The sequence below is a fragment of the Diuraphis noxia genome, unplaced genomic scaffold (genome assembly GCF_037042655.1).
Source record: "Diuraphis noxia isolate RWA-SAM2 unplaced genomic scaffold, SU_Dnox_SAM2 contig0003, whole genome shotgun sequence".
Taxonomy (NCBI): domain Eukaryota; kingdom Metazoa; phylum Arthropoda; class Insecta; order Hemiptera; family Aphididae; genus Diuraphis; species Diuraphis noxia.
This window is the reverse complement of record NW_028301713.1, coordinates 39,992,140-40,016,923: the sequence shown is the minus strand read 5'-3', so window position 1 is coordinate 40,016,923 and position 24,784 is coordinate 39,992,140. Positions and strand designations below refer to the sequence as shown.

At 28.9% G+C, this 24,784-nt stretch overlaps 3 protein-coding genes across 5 annotated transcripts; 1 reads left to right on the top strand and 2 right to left on the bottom strand.

Annotated features, from left to right (window-relative positions):
• Positions 1–724: 724 nt before the first annotated feature.
• Positions 725–6,023, top strand: LOC149057342 (uncharacterized). Its single transcript, XM_089224300.1, has 2 exons — positions 725–1,071; positions 5,881–6,023. The coding sequence occupies exons 1-2, from the start codon at positions 956–958 to the stop codon at positions 5,954–5,956; spliced, it is 192 nt and encodes a 63-aa protein (XP_089080426.1). The 5' UTR covers positions 725–955; the 3' UTR covers positions 5,957–6,023.
• LOC107167545 (mitochondrial genome maintenance exonuclease 1-like) lies at positions 5,272–24,430 on the bottom strand. 2 transcript variants are annotated; one of them, XM_015516667.2, is made up of 6 exons: positions 24,291–24,430; positions 12,696–12,985; positions 12,368–12,610; positions 7,168–7,381; positions 6,973–7,105; positions 5,272–6,150 (listed from the first exon to the last, which is right to left on the bottom strand). In XM_015516667.2, exons 2-6 carry the CDS (start codon positions 12,928–12,930, stop codon positions 6,004–6,006), a joined length of 972 nt encoding a protein of 323 aa, XP_015372153.1. In that variant the 5' UTR covers positions 12,931–12,985; positions 24,291–24,430; the 3' UTR covers positions 5,272–6,003. The 2 variants fall into 2 exon arrangements, with proteins under 2 accessions (XP_015372153.1, XP_015372162.1); XM_015516676.2 differs by having other exon boundaries at positions 24,287–24,423.
• Positions 20,403–24,463, bottom strand: LOC149057341 (uncharacterized). 2 transcript variants are annotated; one of them, XM_089224297.1, is made up of 2 exons: positions 24,291–24,463; positions 20,403–21,860 (listed from the first exon to the last, which is right to left on the bottom strand). In XM_089224297.1, the coding sequence occupies exon 2, from the start codon at positions 21,808–21,810 to the stop codon at positions 20,779–20,781; it is 1,032 nt and encodes a 343-aa protein (XP_089080423.1). In that variant the 5' UTR covers positions 21,811–21,860; positions 24,291–24,463; the 3' UTR covers positions 20,403–20,778. The 2 variants fall into 2 exon arrangements, with proteins under 2 accessions (XP_089080423.1, XP_089080424.1); XM_089224298.1 differs by having other exon boundaries at positions 24,287–24,426.
• Positions 24,464–24,784: the final 321 nt, after the last annotated feature.

Sequence of the window (24,784 nt, the reverse complement as noted above, 5' to 3'; positions counted from 1 at the left end):
ATATTGAAACAGCTTTAAATGGGTCTTATAAATTAATTTCAGATAAAATATTATAACTATACAAGTTTATTTTAATTAGGATGTAGGTATAAACAAAATTATCAATTAAGTAAACTTTGAAGCATATCGAATCATGGCGCCAGTTTTAAATACCTCTATTCCTACTGTATACAAGACTGTTGATTATTATACGGACAATATCGAAATAATATTCCTAAAAAAATTTTTAAAAAAACAAAATCTTAACTTCAATGATCATAATAATAATCACCCATACTTAGATTTTTCTTATGGTTTTCTCTTTCCAGAATTTTGATCTAAATAAAAAAAAAAAATTATTTTTGAAGTATCGGCAGCGTATTCTCAGATCCTACACTATAATATGATTTAAAATTGTATTGCAAGATTCGCATGATAAAGAATCCTTTCGGATGAACCCCTCTTCCTCCCGTCCTCCCAGACCAGATTTTTCAAACTATTTAAGAATTTCAGTATTATTATTATCATTATTTTGACACGACTTCGTCACCTGCCATCATTCCCGACACCCTATTTTACAATATATTTGTCACAATAAGAAATCTAAAGCAAGCACACTCATATTATCGTACGAATAACGGCGATGGCGCGTGTCCAGAATTCTAGGATAATTATAGACATGGTGCACCATATACACGCATGCACGCGCACACACACACACACACACACACACACACACATTTTGTATGATATGCACGTCCACATTCGGTGGTCCAACGACGTTCGTGCATACGGCTATCGTTATTCTCCACGCACGAATAACGCGGTTTATATTATTGAAATAATAACTAAGTAATTGTTATTGTTATAAATATTATATTTATTATTTTATTATATTATTATCGTCGTCGGCATCGTACAGCTCTGCCTCAACGACGAACTGCGAAACTTGAGCAACACCGACTCGGGACTAAACATGGAGGCACTGTTGGAGGAAAGAATTCAACTGCTACAGGACCGCATGAAAGCGATCACTGCGCAGCGAGAACAAATCGAACAAGCTAATCGCGGCCTAGAGGAAGAGCTCAACAAGTAAGTTCAATCACTCATTGTTGTGCGAATCTACACACTTAAACAGATATTCTTCCGAGAGTTGAGGTTTTGCCCATCAACCCAGTGATGACCTATATTTTTTTACAATTTTACCGAGGGTCATAAAAATATTACTAAGTGGACCAAGAATTTTAAATTTTTCTTTTAAGACTTAATTGAAGAGATCAAAATTGATATTGGTGATAGATGACGTCAATGACGAACTAAACGTTCTCGCGAATACGACATTGTTTCTATTATTAAACAGTATATAAGACGATAACGCTGCAGTTAAGTTTCACGTCCGATTTACAACGCATGTCTCTAATTGACAATTATCAAGAAGAAAAGAAGTAAATATATTCATTTTTGTTTTATTTTTCATGTGCTTTAGATACAATATGTGAATTCGTCATATTTTCAATTTTTTTAAACATTTTTTCTTGCAACTTAATAAAATATGATCGCGTGCCGTAGTTGGGCCCTTCTATTTAACCTGTATCTGAACGTTGCAGTACGTTACCAATTACCATTATGGTAGTAGATGTAAAAGGGTTATTACTTGTTAGGCATAATGATGAGATACAGCTGCAGACACGATTTTCAAGACCAATAATTGGATGGTGGGTAGCTTTTGTTTTGATATTTAATACATTATAACTAGGGCTAGGAAAATGAAGCACTAAAAACCTACAATAAATAAATTAAAAAATTGCCAATAATCCTTCAAAAAAAGCATTTTAAGAGTACGTAACAGTGGTATTTGTTGTCTCCGTCTTACCAGTGCGTAATATAGCAAATTTACGCCCAGCAGAAAACTTGTAGCTCCTTTAGTTTAAAAATTACAGTGAATCGACCTATTATGAAACTTGATGGTTAGAACATTATCTGTGTTTGTACGTTGGTTTTTTACGATAATTCAATTTTTAAGTGAGTTATGAGCATCTAATATACAGTACATTAAAAATGCTCATAACTCACTTAAAAATCGAATTAATAAATACTCATTAAAAAGCTAATAAACTGACAAAAAAGTACTTAAAAAAGCATTTATTTACGAATATCATAAGAAAAATCAAAAAAAATTTCATATTGAACTCTGTGATGAATGAATCAAATTTTTTTTTGATTAGCTCTATGTCCTGGAGTACTATATGAAAAAAAAATGCAAATGCTACAAAATCCTAGCCCTAATTATAACTGATGAGATAGAATTTCGTGATGAAAACTTTTAGTAGCTAATTAGTAGGTGTCTACCCTGGTTTTCCTATGCTGACCGTTTGAGTATTAACTTTTTGTACTTACTCAGTGTCCACTAAGCGGGCCGCGGGCGTTTAAGCGATGATAGAATATTATGTAGATATAGTAAATATGTAGGTAAATAAATTAGTCGAAAAAGTTGCAAATTTAAATGACTAATTGTACATCATATTATTATGCTCAATTGTAGAAAAAAAAGCTACAGATATATTATTGTAATAAATTGATGAACACAGATAAATTCGATACGTACCTATCACGTGGTTTTTTTCCCATACATAAATAACACACTATTTGGACGTTCGTAAAACTTAATATACTGCACGTGGAGTAGCATTCTTCTTAGAAATTTAATAAAAGTACTGCAGAGCCAATTACTATACTGCCTTAGAATCTAATTTTTATTGAGTTTTTCGGTAGGGTTTTGCGATTGAAAAATAATATGTAAGTATATTTATTTATAGTTAAACCGTATTCCGTAATAGTATATTGTGTGGCAAGGGCGGGAAGTGAGCCACACATACTATTTTTTGTCACGCCCCTGCGTTCATGGAAAAGGTTATGCAGGGATCTATGCAACAATTATAGAATATTCTACAAAAACAATTTCATGGAAGACATTTTATTTTATTTCAAAATTACAATTTTCACTTTGTATATTTTATTATTGTAACTGATAAGATTATTATACTAATATACTATATTATTACTAACGCATCGTTCGACGCACTTATCTAGGAACAGTGCAAATTAAATATGTTTAAGCGTCATGCAAGGAGGTTATACTATAAATTTAAGATGTAACCAAAAGTTTATGTTTTGCAAGAACCGTGGTAGGTATACATTTTAGTTTCTGGTTGTGCAGGGGATACGCGCCCGGCGGACGGCACTTTTGGGGATTTCTTCTTTTTCGCCCGGCACTTTGGGGATTTCCACTTTACCACCCGCTGGACGGAAAAAGGACGCTTTCGAACGCTTCAACCGTGGTCGAAAACCAAACTTTCGGTGCAGGTGTGACAAAAAATAATATTCGTGCAAATAAAATGTTCCTAATAAATAGGTAAATAATATTAACATCGTAGGCCTACCGTGGTGATAAAACGTAAAGATCGTTCAATGCATCTATAACGTTTTCAAAAATACCTAAAAGATTTTCCATTCAAATAGAATTTGTAACTCGTTTCATCAATTCATCTCTATCTATTTTAAAAGTAATCATACATAATTATCAACGTTTATTCTTGTCTACAAATTTTCACATGATAAATATGAAAATAAATTACAATTAAAAAATGAGTTATTAATTTTAATTTTTAATTCTATTAAGTCAGTATGTATTATTGTCCACTCATTATTAGATCAGACCACACCCTGATCCATAGTTTGGACGATGTTTATAAGCATATTATAGAAAACTAAATAGAAAAATGAGATTAATGGCAATTGATAAATCTTTGAATAAGTTGAATACGAAAAAACAATTCTATGGCTTGGTGAGGCGTCGTAGTAAACTCAATCTGCGGAAACGCACTGTGCGTACGTACAGGCCACAGTTGCTAGCTCCCGGATGGGTGACCACCCGGAATTTTTAGCAACATATCCTTGCCACACATACTCAAACACGTGTTACAACCCTACCAACTCAAAAACCTACGAACAAAAAAATACAAAAATAACCTTCACCATATACCACCTCACACCCAATGGCCTATGTGTCACGGGTCCCCCCTTCAAAAAAAGACCGCAATTCTGAGCGGAGAATCATGTTGTTTATATTATTAAGAATATATTGTTATATTTTATTTTATTTTTTTTTTTTATGTATATATAGGTAGTTATAACTACGATAGCTTAACAATTATTAGTTAAACAGTAAACATTATTTTTATAATAATTGTTATTATTATTAATACGGTAAATTGAATCAAAATGCTACCTGCTACCAGAAGCCACCTTAAAATAGTTAAAAATCGAAGTGTTTTTGATACTCTAAAATATAGCGATGGACATAAAAATAAAATAAACACACCCACCATTGCAAAACCAATACATTCATAGCTTCGTTTAGAATCTAAAATTCATGTTTATTAAAAAAAACTGCATTAAGATATTCATAGTTGCACATATACTTAAATAGGTACCAAGTACTGTAGTATTTACAATTACTATTTGCAAGTAACGGTGAGAACGTAGAAAGAAAAAGAAAACAACGACATTGTGACATTTCTTTAGTACCTATAACTAAAGAAAATGACACAGACGTGATGGGATTTATTCAAAAGTTGGAGCTTTTAACTCCATTTGAAATCCCTCATTATTAAATTGTTTCAATATATATATTACAACAAAATATATACAGTACAAAATACTAAATAGACAAATTCCTGAATGTCTACATTTGAATAATCACAAAAAATTACGTTTTGAAAGTATCTAATACATTATACGTACCAACCCTTATTATCCACCTTAATCTATACAATAATTTTTCATAGTAAAATGTCTCGGATGATTTTTTATACAAACAGAAACATCATGATAAAATCATCTCGTATGTTCTAGTTCCATTATTTGCCATCAGCTAATGAATAAATAAGAAAAGAAAAATAGCTTAACTATACATAAACAAATTAAAATATTATAATGTATCATAAAGCCTTCGATGCTATAAAATTATTTTTATTGAAAATAATGTAATTTATATAGGCACTTGAAAAATGAAACAACTATAACAATAAAAAAACGTAATATTCTTATATTATATTGAAACAACACCAGCAACTGATTGAAGACATAAAAATAAATATAAATGAATTATTTAAATTTTTTAAAGAGTTGTTTCATTGAATCAATGACAAAATAATTACTGAAAGAAAACATGCAAGGGTTAAGGGACAAAGACTTTAATATAAGCTCGTAAAAAAGAATAACTAATAAAAAGTTGGGAAACAAATATTTTATTAAAACGCATATCGTAAAAATGAATAAAAGTATAAAATATCTATTGTTGTTGGAACAAACAATACATTCTGAATAATAGACTTTCCTTTAAATAAGAACTCAATTAAAAAATATTTTTTTTAATTAACTTATAAAAAACTATATTTTTATATAAATAAAAGTAATTTATGTGAATAAGAATTCTTATAAATTACACAACAATCGTTAACTTAATTTTAATAAACATAATATATACATAGGTAGGTCTACCGTAACCAAACACGTTTTATTAAAAAAAATATGTATAATACGGTATAGGTACAAATTATGTGTGATAAAATAAAATTGTACCGTACAAACCCTATTGCTTTTAAAAATATAAAAATTTAGTGAAAAAGATAATAAGAAAAAAAAGAAAAAGTACGCTGTTTTATAAATTATATATTTTTTTTAAGTTAAGTAGATAAATGTCAGTACATAACTATATTTACCATGCGGTTAATACATGATATTAATATCAAAACATTAGGAGATATTACGCAAACATGTTTCCTAGCTATATTCACGAATGATTTGTCATATAATTTATGTTAAATTTTTTTTTTTCAGACTCAGTAATAATTTTGTGAAAATTACAGACAAAGTCAAAGTTACGGATGAAACAGAAGAAGAAAAAACGAATTAATCAGTTCCTTGATGTATTCAATTATATTAATTGAACTATAATAATTATTACTTAAAACTGCTTTGAATTCGTTTGTATTTATTCAGTCTTCCCACCCAAATCTTCCAATAATCGAGACACGCTTGTTTTGTCAGTTTAAAAACATTGGCCGGATGACCGTCACTATAAGCGACGACCACTAATCCTTCTTCAACCTAAACAAATTTACATAATATATTAATAACTTTATAAGCTTTTGATACGGTAGCATATCTATAAAGTGATTAGTGTTATCAATATAGATACGTATATATAAACGATAATATCGTTGCTTAAATAGCGAACCCTTACAAACCGCATTTCGTGTATAATATAAATATTCGTATTATTACCAAATATATTACACAAAAACAATATCTTTGAATATATAGTACAAATACATATAACTACGACAAAACTTAAACAACACGAAAGCTCTGTTCAAGCCGTATACACCTCTTATCTCCAATATCATAACCACCTTAAATTACGGCTATTTTTTGATTCCATAGATTTTTTCACCGTCTGAAAAGCGTATCACGGAACACGCATATATGGCTATAGTAATCCACTAAATTTTCCCCGGGGCCCATAACTCACTCAAAAATAAAGTAGGTGTAACGTGTACATGGCGCGTAGGTATAATATATAATCTATTATGCCAATAACAACAACACGCTCAAAATACGTTCCGAAAAAAAATGTTGCATTTCATAATTAATGTTTTTAATAGTTAAAAAATAAAAGTAATAACGTCTGAACATGAACACAACTTTGTAAAACGCGAATTCGGACAAAATCATCATCATCCATTATTTTTTATACATCGAAGTTTGAAAGTAAGTGCCGTATAATGATGGACCTAATGGACCTATATATATATATATATATATATACATTTATAGTAAATGTATAATTAATTATTGGTAAAAAAAAGCTTTCTCTCCAAAAATCTAAAAATAATTAATTTAACAAAACTTGCGAAAAATTATATTTACCTTGAAGTCATAGGAAATATCATTATTCACAGCTCCCATATAAGCTGCCAATTGAATAGGAGCGTCGTACGTCGCCTGCAAACTCAGTTTATCACGCGACGACTTCTTCCATTCGATTACCACAGGGATGTCTCTGTAAAACACGACAAGCAATAATTATTTTCGTTCAGGTATATGTATAGCTAACTATATTACTTGTAAAACGCTACGCAGTCCACGATTCCTCTGTACGACAGTCCATCGTGTACGACCATTTTTTCCACCAGAATCGGTTTTGAAACGTTTTTTAAAACTGCATCCAAACTTTTCCAACAATTTTCTACTTCTTCGAAATGGCTTACATCCGGCTGGCAGCCGTTTAAATGCGACTGTATTTTACTATGCATAGCACTTCCCATGGCCATTAGTTCTGAAAATTTTACAACGACTTATACACCCACAATAATAGAACCTAATATACCTAATATAAACGTTTCGCTTATTGTGCACAACACTTTTGTTTGTATAAAACTTGCTTTTATAATATATGCTATAGGTAGGTAGTATCTACAAAAAATTATGCACAAGACTATACTTTTTGATGCACGGTCGCTTATAAAGTTATTCAATTTTCTGACATAATATTTCCTAACGAAATATTATTTCTATTAAACTTTCTACGAAATTAATTTTAAAAAAAAAGAAATCATTGTTAATAATCGAATGAAAATCTTTCATAACATAAAAAAAAGTTAGGAACGACCGTGCGTGTTAAATTCTCAGTTTATAAACGTATATTTTAATACATATAATATACAACAAAGATTTTATTTTTTTATTTTTACAAGATATTTACAATCTATTCATATGATAATAAGCAAATTAGATAAGAGTAATAAAAAAACATGAGTAATATGACGGAAGAAGCCACCCAATGATGACACTACCTATTTTGTTAAGTTTAGTAGGGGGAATTTGATCTAGGAATCAAGCATTTAGCAGGTCGCGAGCATTTGTTGTTATTGCAAAAAGTTTTTAACAGGCGCAGCCTTAGGTTTAAATTTTTTCTTTTAGATCTAAGGTGGGGAGCCCAGGTAAGTAGACAACAAAGATGAAATAAAATATAAAGCCGATTATATAATTAAAAAATAATTATTTTGTAACCTTTATATTTTAATATCAATCTTTTTAATATTTTGGCTACTATGAAATCTTTATTAAATACTTGTATTTTGTTATTTTTTAATACTGACTATAGTATGAATTTACTTTGAATAAAACTATGGTTAAAAGCACAAACCACACCGTTACGGAGTAAAAAAATCATGACTAACATTATTATTGTTGCTGTAGCTTATTTCCATAATAAAACGTAATTCGCCTATCTATATAGGCCATATTAACCGAAATAATAAACCTAAAACCTAAAAAATAGTCAAGGTATAAAATTCATAGAAACAATTTCTGACAACTTTATCCCAGTTAAAGTAGTTCAACCATAATAATTCGAATAAACTAAGGGCGGATATAGTTAGTATTTGGCTAGTAAGAAGAAGCCACTCAGTGGTGACACGTTTTACTCAAGAAAAAAAATTCGTAAAAAAATTCCAGCGACTCGTCAATTTGTGTGTAAAAATTGCATTTCATATCTACGATTAAATGTCTGATGCGATGAAATACAGGAACCTAACCTACCAAAAACCTGACGATTTTATTTAGGGTGATGCATTTCTAATACAAATAAAGAAATATTATTCAGAATTGGGGCTTTTATTATTACGATTTAAGTTATGAATATTATCTTCAGAATTTCCAGGATCGCGAAAAATTAAGTGATACTTACATCGATTTTGTTGAGATTTCGCTGAAAAATTATATATGACAGTATTATAATATATTTTAATTTTTAACTTCTATAAATACAACTCCCCGAGAGTTCATTTTTCTTCTCTGAGAATAATTAGTTGTAGATAAAGAAGTACGATAAATATTCTATATTTTTTAAATCAAACTCGAGTGGAATTCCAGTAAGAGAGCACTGCAGTGTTTCCTGTATAGTAAGCTGTTCTTTGCATAATGTAACGTACTTATATAACTATAGATACAATCATTCAAAACGGATAACTTGACATAAATATATAATACGGTTTTTATTTTTTCCATTGTTAGTAAGTAATTATATCACCATACGAGTATACAACTATATATAGTACACCGTAATTTGCAAAAACAGCATTTTATGAACTGTTCTACTATAGCTATTCCAACTCTCAGATATTTCACCAACGCGTTTCCCCCTCCCCCCAAATAAGTACCATAGGGAATAATCTCCATCTACACGCCCCCTTTTTATGAGCATTTTCAAAGTCGTCGAGACGATACCTGCTATATACAGCAGTCACAATTAAATTAAACGATTTTCCATTTGTGATTAAAACGGCTCACGTCGCTGCGCAGATCAATTTATACATTGTGCTGAATAAAACAGTGTCAAGATAGTTTTAGAACGCATATCGCATACATACTGGTCGATATATATCAGAGGTCTAAGGTATTCAAACTTTTCCATTTTTGTTTTGGGTGTTCACCATATTTTGACAGTTCCCAAATTATTATGAAAAAATTGAAACAACACACGGATACAATATGGCTATAATATGATATATGGATGATAATAACAGTGACTTTAGAACTATAAATAAAACTTCAAATGGTCGCGTTATAAGGTGTGTTGTTTTCATTTCCGTAATGATTTCAAGTAATATTTATAATAATTATACAAGAACTAGGTATGATGTTGGTTTTCGGTGCTTTGACGCAGCTCCCTTTGCAAACTTTCGCAACGCCAACCGACACACAGTTTGAATACCTCTGATATATACAAAAGTACGCTCGCGTGTTGTTCATGGGCAATATTATCAAACAGATTATCGGCCTCTGATGGCCGAGACGTTATGTTTAATTTCATTAAACTTTCCGATTAGCTAACGATTGCAAAAGAGTGCTGCAATAAAAAATAGTTTTATCAGAACTCAGGGTTCAATACAACTTTGTGCAAACAGCTAATTAAAACAAAAATGTAATAATAAATATAATATAGTGATAATTATATTGGTATAACAACTGATAATGCGTCATGACGATACATTTTTAAACATATTTACTACATTATGCATTTATTTTGATTACGAAATAAACGAATTTGCATTTTCCGCTAAATTTAAAACTTACCATTGGTGCATCGTTTGTTGTTTAGATTGTATATACATTTCATAGAAGCTATATTGTCATCATGAATTTAATTCTGATTATGTATTTACAATTTACCTATATGTATACACTATACCTATTATTATTATATATTATACAATAAGAGTACCTATACCAATTATTATGAGTGCGACTCCGCTCAGAATTCACCCCAGTGGGTCAATACCCACACCAGCATTAAGTTATAATAATGTGGTATACATTGGTTTGCTGTTTATTTAGGCAGGTTGCAAAATTTTAACATATAAAGCTACTTATTCAAGTAAGTGAAAACATACAATATCTAACTATAGCTGTGTAATTAACTGAATACTTAAAAATATCTTCTATTATAAAAAAACCATCCAAATTTTAGGTAAAAAATTGTATTATCATTGAAACGACAAAAATTGCCCAACTTAAAAAAATAGCGAACTGTAACAAAACATTTTATACCGAGGTCATTCTTTCAAAAGCACAATATACTGTTAAAATGAATAGTTAATGTAATGTTAAGGCATGTACTACAGTAAAAAGTTTATGACATACTTTGACGATTTATCACAAAAAATCTATTAAATTTTATTTTATTTTCAAATAGTTTCAATAGTTTAATTAAAAATCTTGATATCCTATTAGGTTTTGATGGGTATTATAATTACTATAATTCAATAACTGCTTATATCATATGTGTATAAATTATTATAGTTCTCGTGTAGGTATTGAAAAAACATTCATATAGTGTCTGTAATATAATACGTTATACATTATTTTTGTTACACAAAATTAAATTATTCTGGGGTTCTATAGGTATTTAGTATAGTACCGTGCAATATTCACTTGTGTATTATTATAGTACGCCTGACAGTATATTAAATTTACGGCGTTAAATCGAATTTTCAAAATAATTAAATTATTTTTTCATCCAATATCGGGATCGAAAACAAAATATGTATTATTAAATATTCCGTAAATTATATATTATTTTACTTATACAACTGTGTATAAATACAATAAAGAAGCAGTGCGGTGTAACTAGAATGGGGATGAAATATATGGTTCTATTCCCTTTGAGCTGATAATTAATACAGAGTGATACGGGGAGATTCTTTTGACGACGAACACTTGTTATTTCAAATACATACTTGAAGATCTAACATTTCATTAGAAAATAACGATTTCCCAAATTGTATAGTTCAAGTATGAGTATTGTTTTTTGTTCAGCTAGTAGAAATATTTATTGATCACATGTTTAAGAGGCTATTATTGCCAGTGGGTTCACAAAGCAAAAGTAAATGGCATTACATAATACTAAAATGTCATGTATATCCCTATATAATTAACAAAAATAAGATATTTGCAAAAAACTCTATAGTTTTCAAAATAATTAGTTGAAAAAGAAAGATACATTTATGAAAAAAATAATATATTACCTTATATATTAATATATTATAAGCCAATACAGTTTCCAATACCTACAAATTATAATAAATTACGTAATTTTTATATTATTTACTCAAGTTTCATTTTTTGTAACCGAAAATAAGTGTCATAACAGTTATGTAACAATGATAAATAATAATATTAATATATGGGTAGGTACTTAGATACATAGGCACTTTACATAATTAAATCGTATAGGTAATCAGTAAAAACCAGATCATAAGAAAACATAATAACTTATTAATATAACATTCTTGTAATTTTTTTTCTTGCGATAAAAATGTAGGAATAAGTGGCGTAGTACATTTTATGAGGATTTTTCATTTGTTTTAATAATTCAAAACAAAAAAAAAGTAAAATAAAATAAAATCAAGTCATTAAATTAATTTAAACGAAAATTTAAATTATAAGAATTGAATTATATAACTTAAAATATAAAACGTATACTCATATTTTTTAAATATTCTTAGTTCTATATACATTTTGATCTGCGCATTTTTTTGTTTCACCTTTAATAGAAATATAAATCAATTTATTTTATTTTAAAGGCATTTTTTGAATTTTATATAAGCCGCCAATAAAATATTTTTCTTTTCGTTTGACTACACAATAGAAAAAACATTAATTCAGATGTATAGTACTTAAGTATAGCAGATACCATATTATATTATTTTTTAACTATAAAAAAGTTAAGTTGCTTTTTTTAAAACACAAAATATGTTACCTCTGCTGTATTTATTAAAGCCTTCTTCTCCCAGCTTTTCAATCATACTCTTTTTCCAATTTTCTAAAGCTGCTTTTGACTTCTCTGACATTGTGGTATTAAGAATGTTTGTTACTGAAGGTATATCACCACGTTTAAGGGTTTCGTGAATAATCATTTCGGAAGGCCTTTCGGCAATGAGCTTTCTGTAGTATTCATGGTTTAAATTCTGCTTTGAATCATTCACCATACTACTAATATCATCTATAAATTATATTGTATAACTATAAAATAAACATTTAAATTGAAATGATTTGTTTATAGACAGTTGCAAGGAAACTCTGCGTACCTTTCATCGTCGGTTTGATCTGTGACTTTAATCGATTAAGAAAATTATATTCTTTTTCCTTCTCGTCGCCTACCATTTTGTATGCGAGTTTCAAACGATGTTTTCGCGTTTTGTTCGTTTCTAACAAATCGCCGAATAACTGTTTGGTGTCTTTATTCATCTTTTTAAACACAGTGCCCAGATCTGTTTTACAATCGGTCGTTTTAAAACGTAACAAAGTCCGTATTCCAATCATATTGAAGCCGATATAGTAACTTACAAACGCATACAAGTATATACGAATACAGCACCTATACACAAGCAATCAAAAAACAAGACAATTAAAATAATTATAATAGTAACAATATAACATATTGTTATAGGTATCTTATAACAAAATAATTGATAAACACAAAAAAAACTATTAGTATTTGAAATGCCGTACATACATTTTTTTATAAATGTACTAATGGGACTGGAAGTCTGGAAGGTCGCGAAATAAAATTAATCGTAAATATAGAGCATAGGAAACAAACAAAAGCAAATCGTATCTTTTATTCATAATCAATTAATTAAATTCTGTTATTTTGCTTGACGTCGTAATGACGTCCCATGTCAAAAGTTACTATAAAAATTTAAAATATAAATAATTTAAAACTTGAAATTATCCATGTATAATATCCGTTATACGCTTGCCTCTATATAAAACGTTCAGCCGTTCACGGTAAAGTAACGTAGATTAAAATAATAATAATATACATAAATATTTGTATTTTTAAATTAAATTTGACTAACAAAATATACACGGGGTATGACAATATATATTTTGACTCTTAAGTACTGCTACAACAAAGTTGATATTTATCGAATATACCGGTGAAACGTTACACACACGTATCAAAAACTATTGATATTATTTTAAAAAAAATGTTTAGATTTGAAGTTGTTGAATACAATTTTATTCCTATTTTCAGAGCATTCTTAAATCCTTACTCCAGAGCAGAATAATTTTTGGGGAATTTGGATGTACAAAATAGAATTTTAGGCAGTTATAGTTATAACTTTCAATACTTAAGTATAACTGATAAACTATACTTGTCCGAAACTTGATTTCAATAGATAGAATTACTCCAAATAATATTCTACTTCAGAATATGAAATCAAAAATGTATGTTGTAATTTCAAAGTAATAAATGTTGTTTTGGAAGTAGCTAAAACTATTTTTTTTTTTTTTTCTGGTATAATTAGTGTCTTACTTTAGATGTAGGTATTACCCCCCGTGGGCCGTATTTATGATTGTATGCATACCTAAGCTTTATAAATGTATACATGAAAATAAACTTAGGGTTATAAGTGGTTTATAATTTACATTATATCAAACATTTTTTTTAAAGCAATAATTTGTAGTTGATAGAATGTAGAGAAAAAATAGCGTTAACTTTTTTTAAATTATATAATATGTTTAACATTTATTATTCACTATTATAGAAACCAAAATTGTTACTATTATTAATTTATCATTACATTTGAATGTTATAATTCATATCGCTCAGTTTAGGTAGACAACGACACTAATAAATTTATTCGACCAGACTACTTAGTTCTTACTACTTAGGTACAGTAACAACTAACAAGTCGTTGTTCTTATGGGAATGATTGCGATTACTATATTCTAAAATATTTCAAAGTTCATACTTTTTTTAAAAATAATTTATCTAAGTACAATGTTACTTTATTTTTGTAAGCCTTACATATTGTCGGTTGTTGAGAAATGTAGACAAAGAAAAATAAAACAAAATAAACCACCTTGAAAAGTGTTTTACCGAGATAATTTTTTTGAAAAAAAAAATGTTCATAATAAAAATTGATAAAAATTTTTAGCCGATCAACTTAACTGATAAATACTATTTATCATAATAAGACGTACTACTTATAGCATATTATGCAGTTTACGATAACAAAATGAATCATTCCACGAGGAAAGCTGATTTTTAGTTATCTAAGTTTCGTAATAAGCTGTAATGTGAATATTTAAGAAATTATAAAAATTAAAATATAAAAAGGCGGGTAAGTCGTGGATGTCGCTCTGCTGTACAGTAGGTTACAAATGGGTTACTGTAATAGATGGAATTAAATTTGAATCCAATGATATTATGGCTTCAACTTGGTAGCTGACCCGGCGTGTAGATGCGGATATCCGGTCGAATCAGTACAGCACATAATTGAAGAATGTCCACTAGCTGTCAACCACAGAAAAACACTCCGAAGAGCAATGGTAAGCGAAGGTTACACGTGGCCTTACGCGAACGACACCTACATTAAGAGCCACAATACATGGGAGGCACTCAAGAGATTCGCAAAAGGATACCTCACCGAAAAAGAAGAACACAGAGCAAACCAAATTGGTTAAAAGAACAAACACAACAACAGTAACATGAAGAACGGCCCTATTCAGCGCAAGGCCAGGTGCAGACTGGGATGGGTCTGACGCCCCCACGCTGCCCGAGTCAACCACCCACCGGGGGTGGCCGTGTTTAAATACCAGCCACGGCAAGAAACCCGTACAGCGGGGTCGGGGGAGCCCCATGGCCGCGAGGTTCATGCCCCCGACACTGAGGCCCAACAACATCACGGGCCTCTGGAGTTGGACTCGCTGGGGCTGTGGTTTCTGCTAGAAACGACCACTAGCCATAGGCTTAGTCGGAAGTAGATACTATATATACTGTAGGTATACGAAAAACGATTCTGAGCGAAGAAGGTTTATCTGTCTAGAATATATTATAGATTATTAAAAATTTTCAAATCTTAGATTTAAAAAGAATTTTTTTTATGAATTTCTAGTTTAAAATAATTTGCGAATTTTCGTGATTTTTACACATGTTGTCAAAATTCAAACTTTGAATGCTTGTAAAAAAAAATGGTGGTAATATATTTCTTTTATTTTTCACCTACTATTGTAAAAATATGTTAGGAGCCTTATATAAAATTTTAAATTCTATGATATAAAAGGAAAATTTTTAATGAATTTCTAGCATAAAATAATTTATGAATTTTCGTGATTTTTACGTATGTTGTCTAAAATTCAAACTTTGAATGCTTGTAAAAAAAATTGTGACTAAGCATTTCTTTTATTTTTCAACTGCTATTGTAAAAATAAGATAGGAGCCATGTATTAAATTTTCAAAACTTAGATATAAAAGGAAAATTTTTTATGAATTTCTAGCTTAGAATAATTAGTGAATTTTCGTGATTTTTACATAAATGTTGTCAAAATTCAAAATTTGAATGCTTATAAAAAAAATTGTGACTATGTACTATATTATTTCGGTATTTAAATCAAATTCAGTATAAAAAAAAAAAAAAATTTAAAAGATAAACATCTGGACTTCAATTACTATTATAGTACATTGGTATTTCAACCAACATACATGTAGGTACCTTACGGTTTATCTCCTATCTCAGGGTTTTAATCATAAATATTGGAAATTGGTACATTCGTACATTATATGTTTAATGTTTATATCATAATATATCTGTGTAATTTCGATAATAATTAATTTACAGTAAATTTAAGAAATATTTTTGTGGGTAGATTTGTCATGTATCTACCTACAAAATATGTGTACAACTACAATAATGGTCAAAAACAAATGAGTTGAACTTTTGCAGGACCTATTAAACATACCTAAGTACATGTGATCATTATTAATTTTTTTTACTATTGTTTATTTTATAATTAAAACCCGATAGATGTACACAAAAATTTGATATACCTGTTCTAAATAAAGTATTTATCCCACATCATGACTAGGTTACAACATATTATATTATTAAATTTGTGTGCACATGAAATCGTATTGGTTATATTTTTTTTCTAAGTTAATATTGTTTTAACCTCGTTGTTATTGCAGACACATACATAAATTATAAACGTACATGCGCGTCATTACTTATTCGAATGGGCATATATTATAATATACATGATACGTATGTATATCGTATATGAATACATTATAATATATTATAAAGGTAATTAATTAAGTATAATACCTATAATAAACATCTAACCTATTAAAACTATAATTTGTGATTAATTAGGTAATAAGTAGTATAAAAGAACTAATATTAAATTATATTTTTATTCGTCGAAAATTCGACATAATGTCTTCTTCGCGGTACGAGTAAGTCACTTAATTAATTAATATTATTAGGTATGTTTAAATGTTTAAACAAAAAAAAAAACAGTATTTTTATAAAAATTGATTAAAAACAATAAAAACTGAATAAAAAACTATCAAAGGCAACAAAAAACTTTAAAAATTGTTTTACTTAAATTATTAAATGTATTATATCTATATGCCTAGTACCTACGTATAAGTATCTAAGATTATAGCCAATACAGGTATGTAATTAATATTCTATTTTTGAACGACAAACATGTTTAACATAATATTGCAATTTACGGTAAAACTACAGTCTACAACAATCAACACTGTATATATGATACTAGATTATACACTGCAAAGTTTAGCTGTTCGTAACTACCTAATGATTTAAAAAATACGAGTTTCACATCAACAAACATAACGAGTACAATAATGTTCTTATTAGGTATGGTCGTATATGGATTTGGTATTTATGTAGGTTTGGTTTTTAGATTAATTACCTATAAATTTATGACACGGGTTACACAAAATTTCTTTGCGGGCCGAAGGTTGCCGACCCCTGATTAATAATATAACTGGTGGTGTAGTTACTCGTATGTACTTGTAAGTTGTAAAATATAATATCTATACTATTTTTTACGCTCGATCGGGGGCATCTGCTTCACTGGTGGGTATATTCTCATAGTTACCTGCAGCCACCTGCGTAATAGTATTTCACACACACGAATAATATAATTTCAGTCATTAAAAAACGATTTTAACAGAACTTGTCTCTCAAAGTGGAGGTAGGTAGACACCTATTTACGATTTCGGCGATGAGGTTAATTCACGGCCAATAAGTAGGTGTTATTCGACAGCGTATACACCAAAAACATTAAATTCATAATTAACTATGTTTGAAGTTCTCCAATAAATACGACTTTTTTTTGTTTTTCGCCTACGAAAACATTTCAGAGACATACCTAACTATATGTAACATTATGAAGGCATCTAATAAACCACTAATATCGTCGGACGTCGGTCTTGCGTGTACGCCGCCGACGCGATTACGATATATAGCACCGTACCTTATAGTCTATAATATTGAAAATATCTATATATATGCATACCTACCTAGTTTAATATACCGAATTTCGATTTAATACTGTCAAAATTAAATTAAATTTGTACACGGCAGTGTATAGGTACAGAGGAGAGAGAGAGTCCGTTCGCCCACCAGTCAATTAAACTGAATTTTTTTGCCACATTGAACATTGACAATACGAGCATAACCAACACAGATCAATTCGATGATAATAAAAAAATGTGGTGGCCCACTTGTCATATAATTTTGGCCTTTGGGTATAATTACGCGCGACACTGGCCAAAAAATAAATGAAACATTATAATAATAAATATTATTGTATCAATTAAATATTTATGTTTTGTGTGGTAATTTTTAAGAATCATAGACGATGGCGTATCTTTATATGTTTACAAGTTTTTCATTAAAGTTAATTACTTGTCTATGTTTCAATGTCTATAATTGTATCTATAGCTATAATAATAATATAACCAAGTATTTATTTTTTACTTACATAATAATATTTATGTAATATATAACTAAACGTATAGAAAGTATCAACGACAGAAGTACAATATACACCTAATAATGATGTTTTTTTCGCCAACTAAAAAATAAATACTAAAAAAACACATGTTTCAATTAAAAACCTCAGTTATGGTACCTACCTAAATTATAATTTACGTTATCGTTAATTATTTTCAGACAACTATCAATTTTGAACAGTTCAAAAATACTTATATAGTATAGCGTTTGACAGGAAAAAATCTCTTACAGTAGGTATCAACATTATTAATTGTAAATTGTAAATATGTGGTAGGTAAAATCACCCAAACTAAAATGTTAAACGTGGTTATATGATAAATTTATAAACGTATGTATAATAATTAATAAGACTAGAAATTGTAGAATCAAATATCAAGTAATGGAAAAAATTCTTAAGAGGATTAAGTACAAATCATTCCTGTTTAACAGTTTACCAATAGGTATTCAATATGTCATAGTATTCAAATTATAGGAAATTGTAAAAAAATATACATTAGGGTACATACTAACAATATATATATATATAGGTATATAATAATAAACGTTATACAGAATGTAAATAAAATTAAATCAAAATGTATAAATAACGTGTTAAAATTAGTGTTTTTATTTTTATTTTGTTTGTACTCGTGTATTTTTAACTCGAATAAAATTATTGTATTTTAACAGTTGAAAATAGATTTTTACAATTAAAGTACCTCTTGTGTATTATATATAAGGAGGGTATTAGCAGTGTTGGGCCAAAACATCTATTATTAACCAATGATTAAACCTTATAAGAATTATATTATAAATAAATTGTAATAAATTGCATTTGATACAAATTTTAAATATATTTTCACAATATAAATATATATATATATTTTTTGTTAAATGAAGGAAAACATATGTATATAATATATATATATATATATATGAGGAATATGGGAAATTTTATATTAAAATTTTTAGATATTTAGATCAAGCAAACGAATATTGTAATCTACTATCATTAAAAAAAAAAATAACAAATCAAAATTTTCTTACGTCTATAAATAGTTCAAATAATTAGGAAATGTAATGGTGTATAAAAAAATAATAATATAAGCATTCGATGAAAATTTATAATATTTACAATATTAGTTTTTTAGTTACACCAAATTATTTATCAAAAACTGATTTGGCCTAAAAATCTTCCAGTTGCCCTTAATTGTTTGTTTTTTCCTGACACTTATTAAACTAATGTGAATTTTCTAACTTGACCTCTCAAAAGTACCAACTAGATTCACTCTCCCGCAAGAAAAAATGCTTAAATTGAAAATCAAAATATTATTTCTACCAACAAAAAATGGTTATTCAGAAAAAAATACACATCATAGTAAAATCAATACTTTCATCACTAAGCTGAAAATCTAAACTCAAATTAAAACAAATTAACTACCTACAGATCATCATTGCAATATTAATTAAGAAATATATGCAAATTTAAACAATTGCATATTCATTGAAATGTATTGATTTAAAGTATTATAGGTAGATTTATACTTTAAAAATTGTAATCAATTTTTTGCCCGTCTCAAACAAATAAAACTGAGTAATAATGAAGCACATTTATTTAATATTGTTGTGATATTAATAGTTTACCTCAAACAAAAAAAATTAAGGCATTAATTGCATAGTACTTCAAACTCTGAAACAACAAGCTATAAGTCCTTAACATATTTTTCAAAAAAATTTTAAAAGCTGAATTATTTACTTACATTAAGTATCTATTTATTATAGTATACATACCAGTTTAGAACATCGGATGGAGGTAGATCAAATATAGAAGTACCTATTCTATAAGAAGAGTAGGAATTAAAATTCCTTATGTGATATTAATTACTAGAGTATATTAGATAAGAAAATAACTTATACACAAAATATGATTGTAAATAAAATGCTTAGGTAAATGATATTGAGCAAAACAATAAATTATAAATAATAAAAAAATCTTTTAATTAATTCAATTTTAGTTATTTTGTTCATATAAAATTTTAATTTAGAAATTTGTCTTATTTGTTATATCTTATTCTATGGTTTGGTTAAACCAAAATACAAAATGTATATTAACTATAAGTGCACTTGTTTTTTGAAGTTAAAATACTCAATCAACATAATTAATCACAATGTATTAACAATGTTTAAAATTTTGATAAAATTTGTTTAAAAATGTAAAATAATGTTTTTACAATAATGCATGTGACATAATATACAAAATATATAAATTAAAAAGTTAAACAATTACTAATTAAATATTATAATACTCATTAACACATAATATTACAGTATAATCTTTACATATTAATAATTAAAAAAATATAACATCATCGCTTTTTAAGTTTTTCATTGCCTTACGCTGTTCTTCAATTGCTTTTCTCCTAGCTGCGTCATATTTTGAATTTAAAACAACTGGTTTTTTTGCTTTTGTTTTTACTTTAATATTTTTGATAGGTTTTTCTTTGTTTTGGTCTTCGTCATCAGGCCAACCTTTATTACTTATTTCAATAATTTCTCGCATTTCAGTTTTCACCTGTTCAACTTGAATTTTGACCATATCCCAAAACCCTTCTAAATCATTGTTTTTGGGTCTGGATAAATCATCGAGTGCACATGATATATTACTCTCGCATAAACCAAGGAATTGTTGAATTTTTTTTGATATTAACAGATTTGATTTACCAACAATAGCTTGAATACGAGCCTGGCCATATTCAGGAGCAATTGGTAACAAGCATTCTACCTGTGATATTAATTTTCTTATTGCATCACATTCTAAGTTAACTAATTTAATAAAGTATTTGCCACCATTAACTTCTAAATCACTACCGTTGGTGATTTGTGAAGGTTTTATTTTAGGGGGTGGTGAATTATGATTTATTACTAATTTTGCTCGGAATTGTGGATTGAGCAATTTTAAGACAGGTAAATCATGCCTGTCAGGTGTATGTTCTCTGTGTATTACAGTTGATTTAGGAATGCTGTTCAATCTTTTTTCCTTTGGTGACACTTTAACACTAGAACCATAAAGTCTTTGAATTGTGTTTATAACTACTGAATTGGCTGATTCAGTCCTATAATCAACTGTATCAGTAATTGAACATTTCGTCATAATATTTTGGTCTTCCATGTTACTATTAACTGTGCGTACATTGATAGGACTACAATCCCTAGAGCGACTCTCACGTTTCTTGCTATCGTACTGTGTTAAAGATGATGTATAACCATTTATAGATCTAGATATATTGACATATGATGGTGACTTTACCTTGTAAGGTGGTTTTTTGCATGTTCGAATAGAATTGTCAATATAGCGGTCATCCGTTGCATCTCTGGTACTCATCACTGTCAAGATAACGCACTGGTTTAATCACTTGATCAGCTTCATGATTCCTGTTGAATATACACAATTAAAATACCTTAGAAAAATGCATTATCTTGTACTTAAAATAGTTCATAAATAGGATAGCTATGTAGGTAGTTGATTATAATTTGATAATGATAAATTTCTAAAGGTTACTGAAAATCTGAAAAAACAAAATCACCGAAAGATTGATGAACATATTACAAAGATTTAAATCAACAATTTCATCTTCACAACCCTACACCAATGTATGAGTACGACAAATTGTATTATTTCATTAAATGTTTAGATAAATAAACCCAACAAAATGTTATAGGTATTATGCATACTCAATATTAGTGCTATACACTTAAGATAATTTTGAACAAATATTTTATTAGAAAAGTATTTGTTTGTACATGATTTATTAATCATACAATATTTTATTACTATTCTAAAAGATACTTGTTAAATTGTTTAAAGAACAAAATACAAATGTATCACAGGAACTTACGTTGAAATATTCTTTGATTAATCTGGTATCTTTCATTTTTTTTCAAATTAACTTGGTAGGCACTTCCAAAAATAATATGAAACAGATAAGTGCCTATAGAACACGACTATTTTCTTTTTTCAAAACTTGAAATTTATCTTAATACACTAAACAACAAATGATTATACTAGTTGACAGTAGGTAAATAATCTACTTGGAAATAAGATTGCTCTGATACAGATACAGTGTTCAGAGCATTCTTTTTTAACAATTAACAATGGGTAAATCAAAAATACCGACTTAAAATTGTAGGTGATGTATACAATAAAACACCAACTACAAGAATAACAATATAACAAAATAATTTCATTAATTTTTAAATAAATATTAGGTTTTTTGATGTTTAAAAACAGAAGTTAAACTATTGGTTCATTACATCATGGCAAATAAGACAAACAAGTAGTGTTTAGGTACATGAGAAATATGATTAAGATAAACAAATATTTATATCAAATATACTACAGTATTATGCTTTATTTTAAATGTACCTAACCACAAATACATAATTTAAAAAAATGTATCAACAAAATTGTTATATTTATTTACTTTGTCTAAAAAATATTATTTAAGTTTATGAACAATATTTTATTTTTTTCCTTTATTTATATGTACACAATCTGTTCCTAAAAGGTACAATAGGAGTATTTGCTTTAAGTTAAATAAGTGACATGAGAATTTGATAAAAGAAGCCACCCAATGATGACACTTTTAGTTTTGAATTAATATTTTAAACAAAAAATTTTTTTTTTTTCTATGTTAAAAGATCTCTACACCATTTGCGCTTTAAGCGTCTTGGAGGATTTCCAGGAATAGCATTTGTTGAGAAAGCTTTAATAAGAGGATTGGGATGAGAGGATAGACGATATGAACAATATAAATGTCATATAATATGTATACACACCTCGCCACAATGTAACATAGAGAAGTTTTTTAATAATAGGTAACAGTGTAACATTATTAAAATGAATTATGTTTGTTTTATTTATGTGATGGTCCATAGATGGTGGTAAATAATATAATATATAAACATGTTTTAAATATATTTGAATATTGTTGAACCCGAGGTTAAATCTGAATACAAACCTAACCTTAAGAAAAAGTTACCTTTCTTATTGTTTTAAATCAACAAAAACAAAGTGGTATAGAATTTAGAATAGTTTTATGAAAATTCAAACGACAATAATAATGCATTGGACGATTGGCAAACATTACCTAGATAACGATAAGTGCATAGACTGACAGTGTTGAAAATTTAGCGTCAGTCACTCGGCAAAGGGTGACAAGCAAAATCGTTTCTGGACCAATAACAATATTCTTAATACTTGGCAGGTAAGAGCAGTACCACAACTGTCTACAACCTACAAGATTACTAAACACAAGACGTCCATAATGTGTGGTAGAGAAGTAGTGAATCGTGAAAGTTGGTTTTGTTGACAAAACACACAACACACCCCAAGGGGTATCATTACCTTGGAGCCCACAATCAGTTGCAGTATTGGACGCCAACAGTCGCATAATAGCGACTGGCAACAGCACGGTGCACACAATAGACGACGCGACACTGGGAAATTGATTACGTAAAAGTCTCCCTAAGGGCGATCGACCGAATGATCTATTATTACGAGATACGAGTAGGTATAATGATATTTTATTGTGTACGCTGGGGCTATTGTGGAAACCTAACTAATATGTACGTAAATTAGACGGCCACATGTGTGATGTGTGCGCGTAAAAACATTTCAACAATTATTAATTAAAATATTTCGGAAGGAGCACCCACGTCGGGATGAAAAATAAATCGATGAAAATGAAATGGGGAGACTGTGGACCGGGACGTCGAGTCCACAGCTTTGACAGTTGAAACCAGAACGGGCAAACGTAGACTTGGGCAGTTGGGTACATAATTTAAATCATGAAACGTACTTACTTGGTCTGCGATGACGAACACGACTTTTCCCCGAAACCAAGTGTATTGAAGTTCGATTTTATTTTAGTCAGCAAGCATTCGGTCTTGGTGTGTGATAAGTAGAATACCGACTACTATTCGTCAACTATTTTTGTATGGTGGGCGACGAGTGACAACGACGACGATTCAGAAACGACTCATGAGTGGCGACTGGCGAAGTGGCGACTTGGCGAGTCACGGTTTCGCGAATCGGTGGTCGGTACTCTCCGATAATAAATAATATTATCGTAATCGTTATTCAAAATATTTAAATTTGCAGTGGTGACGGCGACGACTTATCGTCAATCGTCATCTTCATTATTATTATTATTATCGCTACTGATTTAATTATTATGATTGTTATATTTTAAAAGACACATTAAATTTAACCTAAAATAGATAATACGAAATTCCTACACAATCATACAACATTCATTTGATCATTTCATAACATTCGTTCGTCAGTCTTGATGTTT

What these genes read in the sequence shown, in the direction of transcription:
- LOC107167545 (XM_015516667.2), bottom strand. Translation starts at nt 12,930, where the DNA reads ATGATTGGAATACGGACTTTGTTACGTTTTAAAACGACCGATTGTAAA. An exon ending in CTTTAATAAATACAGCAGAG is followed by an intron (nt 7,382 to 12,367) that starts GTAACATATTTT and finishes TAAAATTTTCAG; the next exon opens with AACTAATGGCCATGGGAAGT. An exon ending in ATATTTCCTATGACTTCAAG is followed by an intron (nt 6,151 to 6,972) that starts GTAAATATAATT and finishes AAATTTGTTTAG; the next exon opens with GTTGAAGAAGGATTAGTGGT.
- LOC149057341 (XM_089224297.1), bottom strand. Translation starts at nt 21,810, where the DNA reads ATGAGTACCAGAGATGCAACGGATGACCGCTATATTGACAATTCTATT.
- LOC149057342 (XM_089224300.1), top strand. Translation starts at nt 956, where the DNA reads ATGGAGGCACTGTTGGAGGAAAGAATTCAACTGCTACAGGACCGCATG. An exon ending in CTAGAGGAAGAGCTCAACAA is followed by an intron (nt 1,072 to 5,880) that starts GTAAGTTCAATC and finishes TTTTTTTTTCAG; the next exon opens with ACTCAGTAATAATTTTGTGA.